General features: G+C 53.6%; 2 protein-coding genes across 2 annotated transcripts in view; both read left to right on the forward strand.

The window, feature by feature from the left end:
- Nucleotides 1-15,545, forward strand: part of LOC120391381 (adhesion G protein-coupled receptor E5-like) — a 73,212-nt gene that overhangs the window by 44,986 nt on the left and 12,681 nt on the right. The window lies entirely within an intron of this gene.
- Nucleotides 1-15,545, forward strand: part of LOC120391424 (adhesion G protein-coupled receptor E5-like) — a 31,380-nt gene that overhangs the window by 3,722 nt on the left and 12,113 nt on the right. The window contains 3 exon segments of the mRNA XM_039515103.1: nt 2,542-2,598; nt 3,755-3,892; nt 4,586-4,741. Coding sequence (XP_039371037.1) covers nt 2,542-2,598; nt 3,755-3,892; nt 4,586-4,741 — 351 coding nt within the window.

Raw genomic sequence — 15,545 nt, forward strand, 5'->3', positions numbered from 1 at the left:
CAGTAGACATTGATGATGTGTGGGGAGGGGAAACTGAGGCACAGGGGGAAAGTGACTTGCCCAAGGTCACCCAACAAGCCAGTGGCAGAGGTGGGACTAGAACCTAGGTATCCTGACCCCTAGGCTTGTGGCCGAGCTGCTAGGCGGTGCTGCCTCCAGCCAGCATTATGCCCTGATGTTACTAGTAAAGTGGAATGGCTCCTCTGTATGTTCCCAGGGTTAAAAATGAGGCAGTGGGGTCAGGTCCCCAGCAGATGTACAGTGACCCCACTGACTCCAATGGAGCGATGCTGATTGACCCCACTGGGAACCTGGCCCATTGACCCCAGCTGGGCTCTGGACTGGCGCTGCAGGGATGCAGATCTTAACCTTTCCCGGGGACACCTGCCATCTAGTGGAATTCAAAGGCTGCCTTTCAGCTCCCCCCACACTAGCCAGATGTCGTGGTTTTACAACCGCAATGTCCCCATTCACGCTGTTTTTTCTCTCTGCTGTTGCTGAGTGACAGATCCACGCAAACACTGAGGAGACTGACGGGCAGGCTGGGTTTCTGACACGACCTCAGAATAAGGAACAGGCTGGGGCCGGAGGGCCAGGAGAGGCCATGAAACAGGCAGGATGCAAAGTGCCAGCAAAGGCACCAAGAGGCAGATTTGTAAAAGGTTTTGGGGCCAAATTCCCCAGTGGCCCAAACACCCCCCCTCCCGCCATGCTTGGATCTCATTGGCCAATCCAGCTCTAAGAGCCTGTCTTCTCTAGTGAGTTAACAGGAGACACAGCTCCCCCTAACTCAACCCCTGTCCACACACTAACACCTTGGTGTGGGGCTGTGGTGCCTCCTAGTGGTTAGAGCAGAGGGGGAGTCAGAGGGGGAGTCAGCCTTGCACCCGGCCTCTGGGTGTCCTCACACACCCTGCCACTAGCACCAGGGTTTCTCACAACAGCTGCCGCAGGGCCAGGCTCCCTAGTGGGACAGGCTCTGTGCTCAGCACTTGTAGCTGGGATGACCTCAGCGAGCCCTGTTAGCAACCGGCCCCACTGCCGCCCCTAACGGCTCAGGGCTTTCGACACCACTTGAGTCCTGCCCTTCGGAGAAGTGGGGGGAAGTAGCCAGGAGATAAGTGGCCTCTTGAAAAGGGAACCGATAAAACCCCTAGTTACCCCCCGGATGTTTTCACAACAGAGCCGGCCTTGGCGCTTCCACGGTCTCGCTCCATGGGGCCAGGCCCCCAGCTGGGGTGACAGCCTCGCTCCATTGGCCTAGCAAACTACTGCCTCCTCCCTTCTCCCCCTGCCCCCCCCGCCCCTCTGCTTCAGCCCTGGGTGTTGGGTCTCTAGGTGCAGCCCGTCTGTGGCCTTTCTACTGAGACTGGGTCAGGTCACTTCCTCTCGTGCATTAGGTGTGTTATGGTCGCAGCTACAGACCCTGACTGAACTAGGGGGTTGTTCCATGATTCACGGCTTCCCAGCGCGGTGGGAGGGGACGGCGCTCACTGGTAGTGGTCACCACCCGGCCGTTGCCATCTGAGGGGGCAGCCTTGGGGGGGGGCAATACCCCGGCTCCTGCCGGCTCCACGGGACCCCAGGGGCAGCAGCAGCAGCAGCAAGCCCTGGGTAAAGTGCTGGAGTGTTATTATTGCAGTCCTGGGCTGACCCAGCAGGGGGTACATGGGGGATTCTGGAGACCCTGTCCCTGCATCTGATGCTGCAGCAGGCTGCTGGTATGTGTGAACATACAGGTCTGAACCTCTGTGCCCGTGCATGAGTGTGCAGCACACGTGTGTTCCCGTGCGTGGGTGTGGGCGCACCGGTGTGTACATCGGTACTTGTTCACAGACGTGAGCACACATCTACACATTTGTGTGCATGCCACAGTGTGTGTGCATGTGAACACTAGCGTGTGCGGTGTGTGTGCCTGGCATGTGAGTAATGATCCTGCTCAGGCACTATGGGGACTCGGGGGACAGTTGAGGGACCAGACCCAGCCCAGCATGGACCCTGGGGCTAGGGCCTTGGTGTGGGGCTGTGGTGCCCCCTCGGGGCGGCGGCTGGGCCGCGCCGCTCTGTGGACCCACCGGGTCGCGGGGGGCGGGGGAAGGGGGTGGGGGGCTGGACTGGCCTTGGGGCTCAGGTCCCCTGTGCTCCAGTCTAGCCCACAATGGTGGAGACTAAAAATTGCTGACACGCATCATATAAAATGAGTTTGGCCATGCTACAAACCTGCGCATCAGGAATCCTGGGTACTATCTCCAGTTCAGAGTGGAGGAGAGGGGATGGGGGATGGGACTAGTGGTTAGAGCAGGGGTAGGTGTCAGGCCAAAAGTCCAGTTCCAAAATGGAATCAGGTAAAAATATGACCTGGGATCCCAACTGGGGCTGATTTCCCAGCGCACCAGGTTTCTGCATTTTTACTTCCACCATCGGCAGGGCCCTGACTGGCCATTGGCCCAGGATTGGCAGGACTGGGGCGGCTGGGGGTGTGTGCAGCTCAGTGACGGTTACCATCTGCCCATGGGGCCTCACCCTGTCTCTGCCTTCCAGGGCTCTGCATCGCCCTGTGCCTGTGGGGCACCGTGGTCCAGACTCCTGGCGTACAAGGTAAGACTGACTCCTCCTGGCTAACCTTCCCCAGTGCTCCCGGCTGCCCGGGCTCCGGCCTCCGCCCCCTCCGGCCCCTTTCCCTTGTGGGAGGAGAGCAGAGTCAGGGGTCTGGGGAGCAGGGAGCAGCCCCTTGGTGTGGGCGTCTTGGGGTGGGTTTACAGAGCACGGTGGGTGCGTGCAGGGGAGAGGAGAAGGCCCCTGTGTAGCCCTCCCCTTCCCTTCCCAGCCCCGTGGCCAGCAGAGAATAGACCCTGGGGCCCAGGGCTCTATACTGGGGGCTGGAGTGAGGGGCAGGTCCCCTTTGTAGCCAAGGGCCGGGTTATCGACCAGCCCAAATCAAACCCCTGATGGCTCAGACGTTAGAAGAGGCATTTGTAGGTGCCCCTCCCATAAAATCAGGCTGAACTGAAACCTGGGACCCACGTGCCCAGCTGGGGGGTGTTTGGGATCCAGACTCTGCACCCCGAGCCCAGCTCTGCTGCAAATCCCAAGCCCTGCAGCCGGCTTAGCTGCGCTGGGATCCTTCCCCTCACGCTGGTCAGAGGGATGGATCCCAGCGGAGCCCAAACACGGGGCAGCTAAAGGATCCAGGAGCCCCCATAGGCAGGTCACTATCCGGGTCATGGGAGGCAGCTCAGGATCCAAACTAGCCTCACGCACGATTCCGCTCTCAGTCAATCCAGAGCAGAGCCGGGCAGGGATTTCCCAAGGAACCATTTTTTGCCAGAAAATGCCAATTCGGTTCAGAGGAATTTTTGGTTTTATCTGGGAAAAAATTGCGCTGGGGGTAGGAGGGGCAGAGATGAAATAATTTTCAAAACGAACAATTCCCATTTTCTGGTTCGAAGCAAGGTTTGGGTTTGAAATTGATGCTAACGAGAGTAACGACGACAGCAACAAAAAGGACAAAAATTGGGTGAGCTCTGGCGGCTCTGCCTGTCTGTGCCGGGGGCACCCCGGGGAGCCAAGGCCTCCTGTGCAGCGGAGGCAGCTTGTGGCCAGGCGGTGGAGGCGTCGGAGCTGTTTGCCAGGCACCCAGGGATGAAAATCAGCAAATGGGGCGTGTGAAAGGAGTCAATCCCCCTGTGTGTGGGGGGGGTGGGGGAGCTGCTCTGCACTGGCTGACCCTGCCCAGCTGTTCCCGCCCCTGCAGGTACCACTGGGGACTGCAACAGCCATATGCTGTGCCCAGCAAACGCCAAGTGTGTGAACAGCACCCACTGCACCTGCCTGGATGGATACGAGCCACATGGGAATCGCTTCTTCACTGACACAACGGAGACCTGTGACGGTAACGGGGCTCCCACGTTGTCCTGTGGGGGCTGGGACAGAGCAGGGCATTAAGGGCCGGAGCAGCCAACTCCACTGACTCCAGGGCCTGCTGGGGTTGCTCAGCCCGGCTGGGGAATGAGGGGGGGCAGCAGCTCGGGTGAGGGCCGCCCTCCTGGGGATCGAACCGGGGCGTCCAGAGTGAGCAGCAGGAGCCAGGAGTGTTGGGCTCTGTGAATGGGGCACAGGAGGGGGGGGAGGCATCACACTGACCCGTCTGAATCCCAGCCTGGGCCCTAATCAGCCCCTGGGTGTCCAGGGGCAGAGGGGCCCCATGGGAGCAGAAGGGGGCAGCCCTGGCTATAATCCCCCCCCCCACCTGCAGGGATCCAAGAAGGGAGGGGGCAAAGGAGAAGCAGCTTGTCACCCGCCCCCAACATACAGGGGGAGTCTCCCCACCCTCCTGTCACATGGGGGATCTGGGTGTTTGTGGGGCTGAACCTCGCCTCCCACCCCATACCTGGGCTAGGAGAATCGGGGGGGGGGGGGTGGGGCTCATGAGGACAATCCAGCAGCAGAAATGGCTAACTGAGGGGACTCAGGGCCCTGGTCGCCTGGATCCTGTTACCCAGCTCACACAGTGTGGGACCTGGAGGGTGATACAGGGAACGTCTCCCTGCCAGGACTGTACAGAGCGTCCCCTCTTGCATTACAGATATTAACGAGTGTCTGGGGCCGAGCCCACCAGACTGCGGACGCACCGCACAGTGCAACAACGTGCCTGGGAGTTACTCCTGCACCTGCATCGATGGCTACGAGCCCAGCTCTGGGAAAGCCAAGTTCACACACGCGAATGAGAACAGCTGCCAGGGTGAGCTCTCCCCTGGCCCCACCGCACCCTGCTCAGGCCCCCAGTCTGCCCCCTCCCTCAGGGCTGGGAGCAGAGCCTTTTCCAGCCCCACACTGGCAGGGAGCCCCCTGGGTGGGAGGGTGTTTCCTAGGGGGCCATTATGCCCCCTTAGGCAGCCAGGGCGGCCTGACCGGAGAAGGGGCCGGGGCGTTCCAGGCCCTTGTTTGTGACGTTCAGCCGGTAGTTAGAGCTTGTGTCAAGTCCCAGCCGGCCGTTCCCATGGAAACCGCCCGTTACACCCCCGTTTGGGGGGCACAGAGCACCAGGCCGTAGCACTGGGAGAACTCAGGAGCCGATTGGTTCAAACGCTTCCCCTGGCAGAGACCTCGCCCAGCCGTTCCTGCGCCAGTCCCAGGCCATGTGGGATCACCCCAACCAGTGCCCTGGGGCGGGTCTAGGCACAAGAAGAAATCAGCGCCGCAGGGATCTCAGCCAGCGCCCCGGGGATTGTGCGGGTATAGCTGGTATCGGGAGCCGTGTGGAGAATCCCTAGGGCTTGGCCCCGGGGGGATTGATGGCGATCGCTGTTCTCTTTGGAAGCGCGCTGATTATTCCAGAGCAGAGTGTCCAGACGGGGAGCGATTCCACAGGAGCTGTTACCCTCAATTTCCCCATGGACTTAAGCCCCTAGAGACACCCAGCGCATGGCCCCCCTTCTCCAGCAGACAGAGCATCGGAGCTGGGGAAAGAGCTTTGGAGCAGTGGCTGTGCTGTGGCTGGATGTGTGTACAGCACCTGTGTCAAAGTTAGAATCAAGACTCACAATTTGTCAGACCACTCTGTTTTTATTAGCAAAGCGCTCCGCCAATAACACTCAGATAATGTGAGTGGCCATGCAAGACCCACACAGTCTTATTTATACAGATAAAAGAGCGGAAATCAAACAAAGGGACAAAAGAGTAAAACAGCAAAATTCACCTGGGGCATAGCATGCATATCCTACTTCCTTACTAACTCCTATCGATCTAAGGCTAATGCTTCAACAATTGCCCTTAAACGGTGCAAATGTTTTATGTTAATGTCTGTTTTCCTGACACCTGGACTTCAGCATTCCAGCGATTTTCCTTAAAGGTACAGACAGCATTTCTTTAATCCTATCTATTTTTGTAATATAATTCATTCTACTTTCACAATCCCTCCTTTTGGTCACGCTTCGCCATGACCAACGATGGACTGGGTTCCACATATTAATCGTTCTTTATCTTTTTGTTCATCAGCAATATTTAAAATCATCATATTAGTACTCTGTTTTGGGGCAGTCACCTGGGTGGCATATTTTATACAATTTTGGATACAACAGGAGATTAACTGAAAACATACAAAAATCACTAGGATTCCAAACAGGATAGTTAGGGCTCCTGAAACAACCAGTTTCCTAGGCCAGAGAAATTGAACAGGTTGCTTAGCCACTTCCATAAAGAACTCGGCTCTTCATGGGAAGATATGTGATTTGTTCTAAGTGGCTAGCACGATCTATTACCTCATTGGTATTGTCAGGTATATACACACAACATTCTTTTCCAATGAGTGCACAGGTCCCTCCTTTGGCCGCCAGCACTATGTCCAATGCCTGACGGTTTTGAAGGGCCACCTGTCGGATCGCCTCTGTTTCTTTGGCCAGAGTTTTTAAACTCTCTCCGGTTTCATTTGCCATTATTTCAACTACTGCTTGTAACCTCAGGAGCCTTTTTGCATGGTGTATTACTCCCCCAAGTGGGATAAGGGAACCGCCAATGGCATCTTCCCAGGTTAAGGGGCTTATGTTATTTATATACCATTGGGCATCTGGTAAGTCCCTTCTTTTCGCCTGAAATTACGGAGGCGTTCTCGTGGGAAGGAACCTAGCACTCGGAATTGTGGGAAGAGTTGGGCGGGATAACAGATACCTGACCAGTTAGCTGGTAATGCAGTATAAGCTTTGGTTCCACAAACCCAATGATGGCCTATTAAGGCCGGGAAGGGTCGATTGCATCCATTTATTACATAGGTGTCTACAAATGAGGAGTAATATCCTCCAAAGGGGACAGGGTAATTCTCCTTACGAGGAGTGGTAGTGTTTGTATGGCATTGAAAGATTGTATTATTTTTACTAAGATTACTGTAAGGGGAACATGAGATTGATTTTCTGTTTGATCCCAGGTTGAGAAAAATTCATATCTCCATACCCAGCCCGCCACTCTTTAGTTTTGTTTGAATAATCCCATACACCATTGGCCACGATATGCTGAAGGCAACGGCTTTTTCCCAGATCCAGCCCTGTCCCATTACACACCCAACACCAGTGACCCTTTCCCTCCACCACACTTATCCAGTTAGTTACATTTATTCCCACTGCTTCCCAAGTGTCATTGCTGTTCCATGTTTTGTTAAACGGACGAGGTCCTCCAGTGAGATCTGGGGAATTGAGTGGGATAGCCAGGACAGGAATACCAGCTTGAGAATGGGCTGGGATGTGGCTGCAGACCCAGCATTTAGAAATATTAAGGGTCTGAGCTATCCACACTTGCTGTTGGATAAAAGAATTGTCATTGTGGGCTCCCCAGACCTTAAGACACCAGCAGCCGAGGAACAGGCGCCACCAGAGGTGCATGTTGGAGGCAAGGCCCTTCTGGTTCTGACAACCTCAACTGAGGAACCGCAGTCACGGTTTTACATCCACCAGGCAGCAGGCGCTAGGCTCACTACTGCTTCTTTTGGTGGGCCTTGCTTTAGGTTGTCGTCTGCTTCTGGCAACCCTTACGAGGCGTAGATTGTAAGGTATTGCAGGCTGTTCCTCTCGTCTTCTTCTGGAGTCAAAATTGACTCTGCGCAGTCCTGAGGTGATGATTGGTTCGCCGGGAGGTGTCTTCTTACACTGCGAAGCATGTATCCACGCTGCGATGCCAGATAGTTTAACAGCCGTCTGGGTAGTAAGCAGTACCTGATGAGGACCCTTCCACCGGGGTTCCAAGGCGTGTTTTGATGATGGTGCCGTCGTGACCCAGTCACCTGGCTCGAGGTTGTGGCAAGCGTCGGAGGTGGGTTCCGTCGGCCAGGCGGCTCGAACCTGTGAATGGAAGTGACTTACAGCTTGCATTAATCCCTTGCAGTATTGAAGGAGCGTACAGTGAGTCAAGTTCAAGTCTGGGACTGGAGTAATGGTAGCCACAGCTCGCATAGGGCGTCCCATAACAATTTCAAAGGGACTCAGTTTATGTCTTTGGGATGGAGTGGATCGCATTTCCATAAGGGCTAGTGGTAAAGCTGCTGGCCAGCTTAACCCTGTGGAGGCACAAATCTTAGCAAGCTTATTCTTAAGTACACCATTTCGCCTTTCCACAGCACCTGCACTTTGTGGGTGGTAGGGACAGTGCAGCAGATGTGTGATATGTAATATACGATCCAAGTGTTGAACAATTTGTCCAGTAAAATGTGTACCCTGGTCACTGGACAGAGTGGCAGGAATTCCCTTGGCAGGCATAATATGATTTAACAAACATTTAGCAACAGACAGTGAATCAGCCTTGCGACAAGGAAAGGCTTCAATCCAACCAGAAAATAAACATACCATAACCAAAATGAATTCATATCGTTGGCACTTGGGCATTTGTACAAAATCAAGTTGCCAATGCAAGAAGGGTGCTTGGGGCAGGCCCGGAATCCCTGAGCCACTTTTACAGGTTTACCAATATTGTGGCTTTGACAAGTGGTACAGGCGGCACAGTGGCGGGCTGCAAAGAGCTGAAATGGGGCCCACCATCCCACCTTAGTTACAGCAGAGACCATCCCCTCCTTTCCGACATGCGAAACACCGTGAAGCAGGGCGACCAGAGACAGGTAGAGTGAAAGGAGCCACAAAGGCACCAGTAGGCGACGCCAAAGGGAATCAGGATGCAAAGAGCAACCCTGGGCAACCCAGGAGTCTTTTTCGGCTTCTGGGGCAGAATCCTGGAGTAGGGTGAGGTCAGTGAGGGACGGTGCTATAGAAACATAAAGGGAACCTAGAAATGCATCTGGGGAAGGTTCTATGGCAGCAGCATGTTTAGCAGAGGCATCAGCAAATGCGTTACCCTTAGCAACATCAGTATCTGCCGTCAGTGGCCAGGGCACTTAACAATAGCTAGGGCAGAGGAAGTAAAACTGCATACAGGAGAGCAGCAATGTAGGGGCCGTTTTTAATGGGGTACCAGCGGAGGTGAGAAACCCGAGCTTGCCACAGGGTGCCAAAGTCATGTACAACCCCAAAAGCATAGCGGGAGTCAGTGTAAATGGTGGCAGAGCGTCCCTCCGCCAAAAAGCAGGCACGGGTGAGGCGACTAATTCAGCAACTTGTGCTGAGGTCACAGAAGGTAAAGGTGCAGCTTCAAGGGTTTCAGAGAGTGACACAACAGCGTATCCTGCAAGGAGACGACCTTGGCTGTCTCGAAAACAGGAACCATCAGTAAACAAAACAAGGTCAGAGTTAGGAGAGGGACATCGGAAGGTCAGGGCGCGGGACAGTGACAGCAGACACAGTTGCAAGACAGTCATGGGGATCACCATCATTAGACAAGGGAAGGAGAGTGGCAGGATTTAACTGAGAACAACGCTTTATGGTGATATCTGAAGCCGACAGCAGTAGAAGTTCGTACCTGGTAAGGCGGCGGAGGAGAGGTGGCTTGTGTTACGCTGTAACAGCAGAGTTTCCACAGAGTGAGGGACCATGAGAGTAAGGGAGAGCGAAGGACAAGGGATTCAGACATTTCGACTAGGCGCTGCGGCAGCCACAGCACGCAGGCAGGGGGTAGGCCTTGGGCCACAGGGTCCAAAGTGGCAGAGAAATAAGCTACTGGGCGGTTCTTTTTCCGTGCACCTGAGTAAGAACTCCAAGTGCACATCCAGATTGTTCATGGCAGAAAAGGGTAAAAGGCTTAGAATAGTCTGGCAGCCCTAAAGCGGGGCAGAAGCTAAACCTTGTTTGAGGAAACAAAGGCAGAGTCTGCTTCAGGGGCCATGGCATGGGATTAGGCACAGAGAGTCGAGTGAGTTCCTGGAGGTTTTGCAAGGGAGGCATATTGGGAATCCATTGCCTGCAAAATCCAGCCATGCCCAAAATTTTCGGACCTGGCGTGGGGAGCAGGGTCGGGAAAGCTAAGGATAGCCTGGACACGGGTGGGAGAGAGCATACGGGAACCCTGGGAGAGGAGAAAACCAAGGTATGTGACAGAGGCTTGACAGAGCTGTAGTTTAGAGCGAGAAGCCTTGTGACCTTTGTTTGCTAAGGCAGTAAGGAGCACTAAAGAATCAGTTTTTGAGGCAGATAACGAGGGGGAACAGAGGAGTAGATCATCCACATATTGGACTAGAGTGGACCCGGATGGGAAAACAAGGTCAGCTAGGTCTCGGGCTAATGCCTGGGAAAAGTAAGATGGGCTTTCTGTATACCCCTGGGGAAGCGTGGTCCATGTATATTGCTGTCCCTTGTAAGAAAAGGCAAAGAGGTACTGGGAGTCAGGGTGAACCGGAACAGAAAAGAAAGCAGAGCACAAATCAACGACAGTAAAATGAGTTGCAGCTGGTGGGATAGAAGCCAGAATCGTTGCTGGGTTTGGGACAACAGGAAAGGCGGGTATGACAATACGATTAATGGCTCGGAGGTCCTGAACAAATCGCCATGATTTGCCATCAGCTTTTCGAACTGGGAGGATAGGGGTGTTACAGGGACTGGAGCAGGGAACAATAATGCCTTGCTCCCGCAGGGCAGCTATGACTGGAGCAATGCCAGCCTCTGCCTCAGGGTTTAAAGGGTATTGAGAAAGGCGAGGCAGGGGTTTGGAGGAGTCCACAGTAATGCAGACGGGGTCAGTGTTTAGCGGCCCACCTCAGAGGATGGGTTGGCCACAGAGAGGATGGGACCTGCGAAATTAGGTGTTCAAGGGATGGGACCAGTGGGCAACAAGGGACTGGAGTGGAAAGGAAGTTTCAGACAGCAGGAGGCTACAGAATCACTCAGAGAGGACTTGGGAATTTGTAAATAGACCCCATCCGAGGAACAGTATATGGTGCAGCCAAGCTTACATAACAGATCCCGACCCAAAGGTTTACGAGTGGAATCAGAGAGAAGGAAGGCATGATCCGCAGAAAGGGGACCAACCTGGACTGGTAGAGGTTTTGAAAGGGGATAAGAGGTTGGGACTCCGTAATGCCCACAGCGGACACAGTTTTCGGAGCGGGAACCGCAGGCAGATCAGTAGTACGAACTGCAGAGAGTGAAGCTCCCGTATCAACAAGGAAAGGGAGAGAAAGATCATTGATAGTTAACACACACTCACCCGTAGGAGTGAGTGGTAGTAAAGGAGTTAAAATTTCCTGAGGTTCCCGGCATCCCATCATTGCTGTGAGACAAAGTAAGGCTGGGGACTGACTGGCTGTGCTGGCAGGGGTCTAGCTGGTTATTTACAGAATTACCAGGCCGTCTGGGACATTCGTTCTTCCAATGTCCGGGCTGTTTACAGTAATTACAAACATCCCCATAACCCGAAAAACCAGTTCCTTTGCCTCCCTCGACCACGTCCCGTCCTGGTATTTTCCCCTTCCCGGAACTGTTTGCCCTGCCCTGAATAATGCTGTATTTGCAGGGCCATTAACTGTTGAGCTGATTGTTCCTCCTTTCCCTTTAAAGTACGTTGGCAATGCTCTGCCACTGTTTGCAATTTGTCCATGGTTTCAGTCTCCCACCCAACACTTATTCGTTTTAGCATATTGCCAATAGCAGGTAGGAGGCCATTAACAAACGCACTAGCCAGGCGCCCTGTCCATTTCTGTCTGGCTGTTGTATACCAGAATGTTGCAGAAAAATGTCAGTTAGCCGAGTGCGATAGTCGCCGGGTTTTCTCCTGTCGTTGCTTACAGCCATTTATGACCATCCAGTTGGTTTTAGGAGTCCATACCTGAGGATGGCTTCAAATAGATTTTTAGCTCGCTCTTTACACTTTTTCCGGTAATCAGTATCAGGACCAGTGTCTGGTAAAGTAGAGTGGCGGTCAGCAGTGAGCCAATTTGCTGCTGTGAGCCATTTTCATGCTCATTTGGGGCTGCTACAAGTAGCTTGCACAGCTGCAGGAGGTCTGCCTCAGAGGGTTCATAGGTGTCACATACTAACAAAAATTCCTCTGCAAATTTGGTAGGATTTTCCCGGGGCTTTGGAAAGCCTTTTACAATTGAAAGGAGCTCTGTGCGAGTCCAGGGTTTATAGCTCCAAGTGGGACCCCTTCTCGGCCCCCAGTATGCAGGATTCGGAGGAGCCTGGACATTTTAAGGCCCAAGCGCGAGCTTTTACGGGCAGAGTGGGTTCAGAGGAATGGGCCTCAGCCGTACTGGATGATCCAGACAGGTCTGAACTGGAGATTTCTGGGAATTGTTCAGGAGCTGAGAAATCTGGTGACGGTTGTTCCTGAGCTGGGGCCGTGGGTGGCTGTCTATTGATCCGACGCAAGGCTGCCAGGCCAATTAGTGCGTCTTCCTCATCATCGTCCCCGGAATCTAGCAAGGGGTTTTCTTCCTCTTTTCCCACCGGAGACAGGAGTATGAAGGGGGTCTGCTCGGAGAACAGGATAAAGGGGCGCTCGGTCTAGTGGTGGGAGAGGAGGTTTCCAATAAAGCTTTTAACTTATCATTTGAATCTTTGAGAGAGGCGAGTTTGATTCTGTCCATCTACGATTTGCCTCTTCCCACCATTGCATGAAACAGTCAACCTCTCCTTTTGCCAATTTAGTTTTAGATTGGCCGAGTTTGTCTTTTAAGACGTCTACTCGGTCCTTGTCCCAAGATCCTAACAGTGGCCACTGAGTTTTGGGATCTCCCTGAGTTAGCCTAGACCATTTTTCCAGAAATTTACAGGAGTCCGGACCCTTCCTAAAATGCATAAAATGAGCCGGGTTCCTTTAGGAACTGCCCGACTTAGACGTCTGGTTACCCATACAGGAGGACTTTACACACCAATCACACAAGAAGGAAATTTGGGTTCGGCAGAGCGATGCCCAGTGCCACACACAAAAGGAGCCCACGGGCTACTGCCTCAATCGCCCTTGCTTTCACACCAGGGGCTTTACCCAAGGTGCGGTGCGGCTGCGATTGTGCAGATTTCACTCACTCAGACCGCGGGGACAGGAACCCTTTGGTCGGCCAATCCCGGACGGAGACGGCACCCAGACTCAAACACTCCACAGAGAGGGATAGACACAGAGACAGGACAGTCCTCAGTCCGGACAAAACACAGATATAATTACCTGACCAGATTCCTGATGCCAGATCCTGGGATCCCTACCAGAACAGAGTGGGAACCAACAGGTTCGATGGCGTGACTTCACTGTGGTTGTGCACCCTTCCGTTCAGAAGGAGGACCGCTTGGGCCAAATGCCCAGGTGCCGGCTGCCACGGCGTCCCACAAAGCGGTCAGGATCACACAGCCCCAGTGAAGACGGTTGCCATCTCGGTGGAACCTCCAAATTGTCAAAGTTAGAATCAAGACTCACAATTTGTCAGACCACTCTGTTTTTATTAGCAAAGCGCTCCGCCAATAACACTCAGATAATGTGAGTGGCCATGCAAGGCCCACACAGTCTTATTTATACAGATAAAAGAGCGGAAATCAAACAAAGGGACAAAAGAGTAAAACAGCAAAATTCACCTGGGGCATAGCATGCATATCCTACTTCCTTACTAACTCCTATCGATCTAAGGCTAATGCTTCAACAATTGCCCTTAAACGGTGCAAATGTTTTATGTTAATGTCTGTTTTCCTGACACCTGGACTTCAGCATTCCAGCGATTTTCCTTAAAGGTACAGACAGCATTTCTTTAATCCTATCTATTTTTGTAATATAATTCATTCTACTTTCACACCTGGCACCACGGGGCCCCGACTGTGGCGCTACCCGCTATAAACATCCCAATCGCACCAGGACGGGATGGATAAGGACGCTGGAAGCTCCGTTCCCATCCTGCATGGATTCTTGGAAGCCTTCTGGGGCGGAACCCGATTGTACGTCGTTTCCAGAATAAAGCAGGTTCTGGAAATGCGGAGCTGCCTTGGTGCTGTCAGGAGAACCCGCAAGTGTCGCAGGGTCGAGTGGTGGAGGAGGCAGCAATTGGCAGGATGCAGCCGGTAGGTTCTGACAGGTTCAGTCTGCCCCGGGAGCAGCTCAGCCTCTGAAGAGGCAAAACCGTGGTGTAGGCCAGGCTGAGACACAAGTAAAGTGGCACTTGCACAGCACAGACGGGATCAGAGCTGGGGCCCATCTAGCCTGGTATCCCGGCTCCAATGGGCCAGAGCCAGATGCTGCAGAGGACGATGGAAGAGCCCTGCAGTGGCAGCCGGGGGATAATCTGCCCTCACGTCCTGGTCTCTAATACTCAGCTGGGCTGAAGCCCCACAGCAGGAGGTTTTCTCTCTCTTCCCAAACGTTTGTGCCTGTTAACTATGATCCCTCTGGCTGTTCTCATCATCCATAGGAATGTCCAGTCGCTCCTGGAATCTTGCTAAATTCTTGGCCTCAGTGACTCCTGTGGTGGGGAGTTCCACCGGCTAATCGCACATTGCGTGAAACAGCCTTTCCTTGGCTCCGTTCTGAATTTCCCCTCTTCTCACTTCCCTGACTGGCCCTTGCTCTCGTGTTATGAGGTGGGGAGAACAGAAGCTCCCCATCTCCCTTCCCTATCCCCGTCAGTCATTTATAGACTCTTAACACGTCCCCTCTGACGTTCACTCTAAGGTGACAGTCCCAGTCTTTTCAGTCTCTCTCCGCAGAGGGTTTTTCCAGGCCCCTGATCATTCTCATTGCCTGTCTCTGAACCCCTCTGGTTCTGCACTGTCCTGTGTTCAAGGGTGTGCCCAGGGCAGCTCGTGGGGTGCAGAGGAGGTCACCCCATTGACTGATATCCAGGCATTAGACCAGCCCTCATGTTATTTTCTATCCCCTTCCTCCAAAGTAGCTTCCCATTTGTCCCCACCAGGGGCGGGCGGCTCATTCAGGCATTGCCCTCTGCACTGATATTGCGGCACTGGGCATCGCCAGATCCGGCAGGAGCTTTAGCAAGCAGCAGGCGCGTGTCCTGGCAGGGCTGCGTTTCCCTTCCCAGCTGAAGCGGCTCATTCCGGACAATAGCCACTTGCTCCCGTTCGCTGACCCAGTCACTGAACTCCTGGCTCTAACCAGTCCTGTCTCCCCAACGCACGGTGCATGTCGGATGCCTGGATTATCCCCCAGCAGCGTCCCCCAGTGCCCAAGGTCCAGCTCCTAGATCAGCCTGGCCTAGTGCTTTCTCCCTCCTTGCAGACATTGACGAGTGCCAGTGAAACGCCACAATCTGTGAGCCCCACGGGAACTGCATCAACATGCCAGGGCGTTACATGTGTAAATGCAGTTGGGGATTTGGGAAGAGTCAAAAGGATACGGCTAAGATCTGCACAGGTACAACAGGAACTGGAAACAGTCATGGCAAAGGCTTGTTTCTGGCTTGTCTGCAGTGTTGCTAACGTGTGGTGTTGCCTTAAAGCCCCACCTCCCGGAGTCACGTGATTCCACTTTTGGCTAAAATCAAATGGATTTTTTAAAAAAAAATCTTGTCATATTTAAACCAATCTCGTGACATTTTTGCAGCCTGGCTCACGGTTTGGGGTTTTTATTGATTGCTTGGTGCTGGCGATGCTGTTAATGCACCGTCACTGAGCTTACCCGGGATCTCTGACACTAACCAGCATTCATGGATGGGGAAACTAACCAGGTTGCTCTGAGGTCTCGCTCTT

This window comes from Mauremys reevesii, linkage group 25 (genome assembly GCF_016161935.1).
Source record: "Mauremys reevesii isolate NIE-2019 linkage group 25, ASM1616193v1, whole genome shotgun sequence".
NCBI classification, from domain to species: Eukaryota; Metazoa; Chordata; order Testudines; family Geoemydidae; genus Mauremys; species Mauremys reevesii.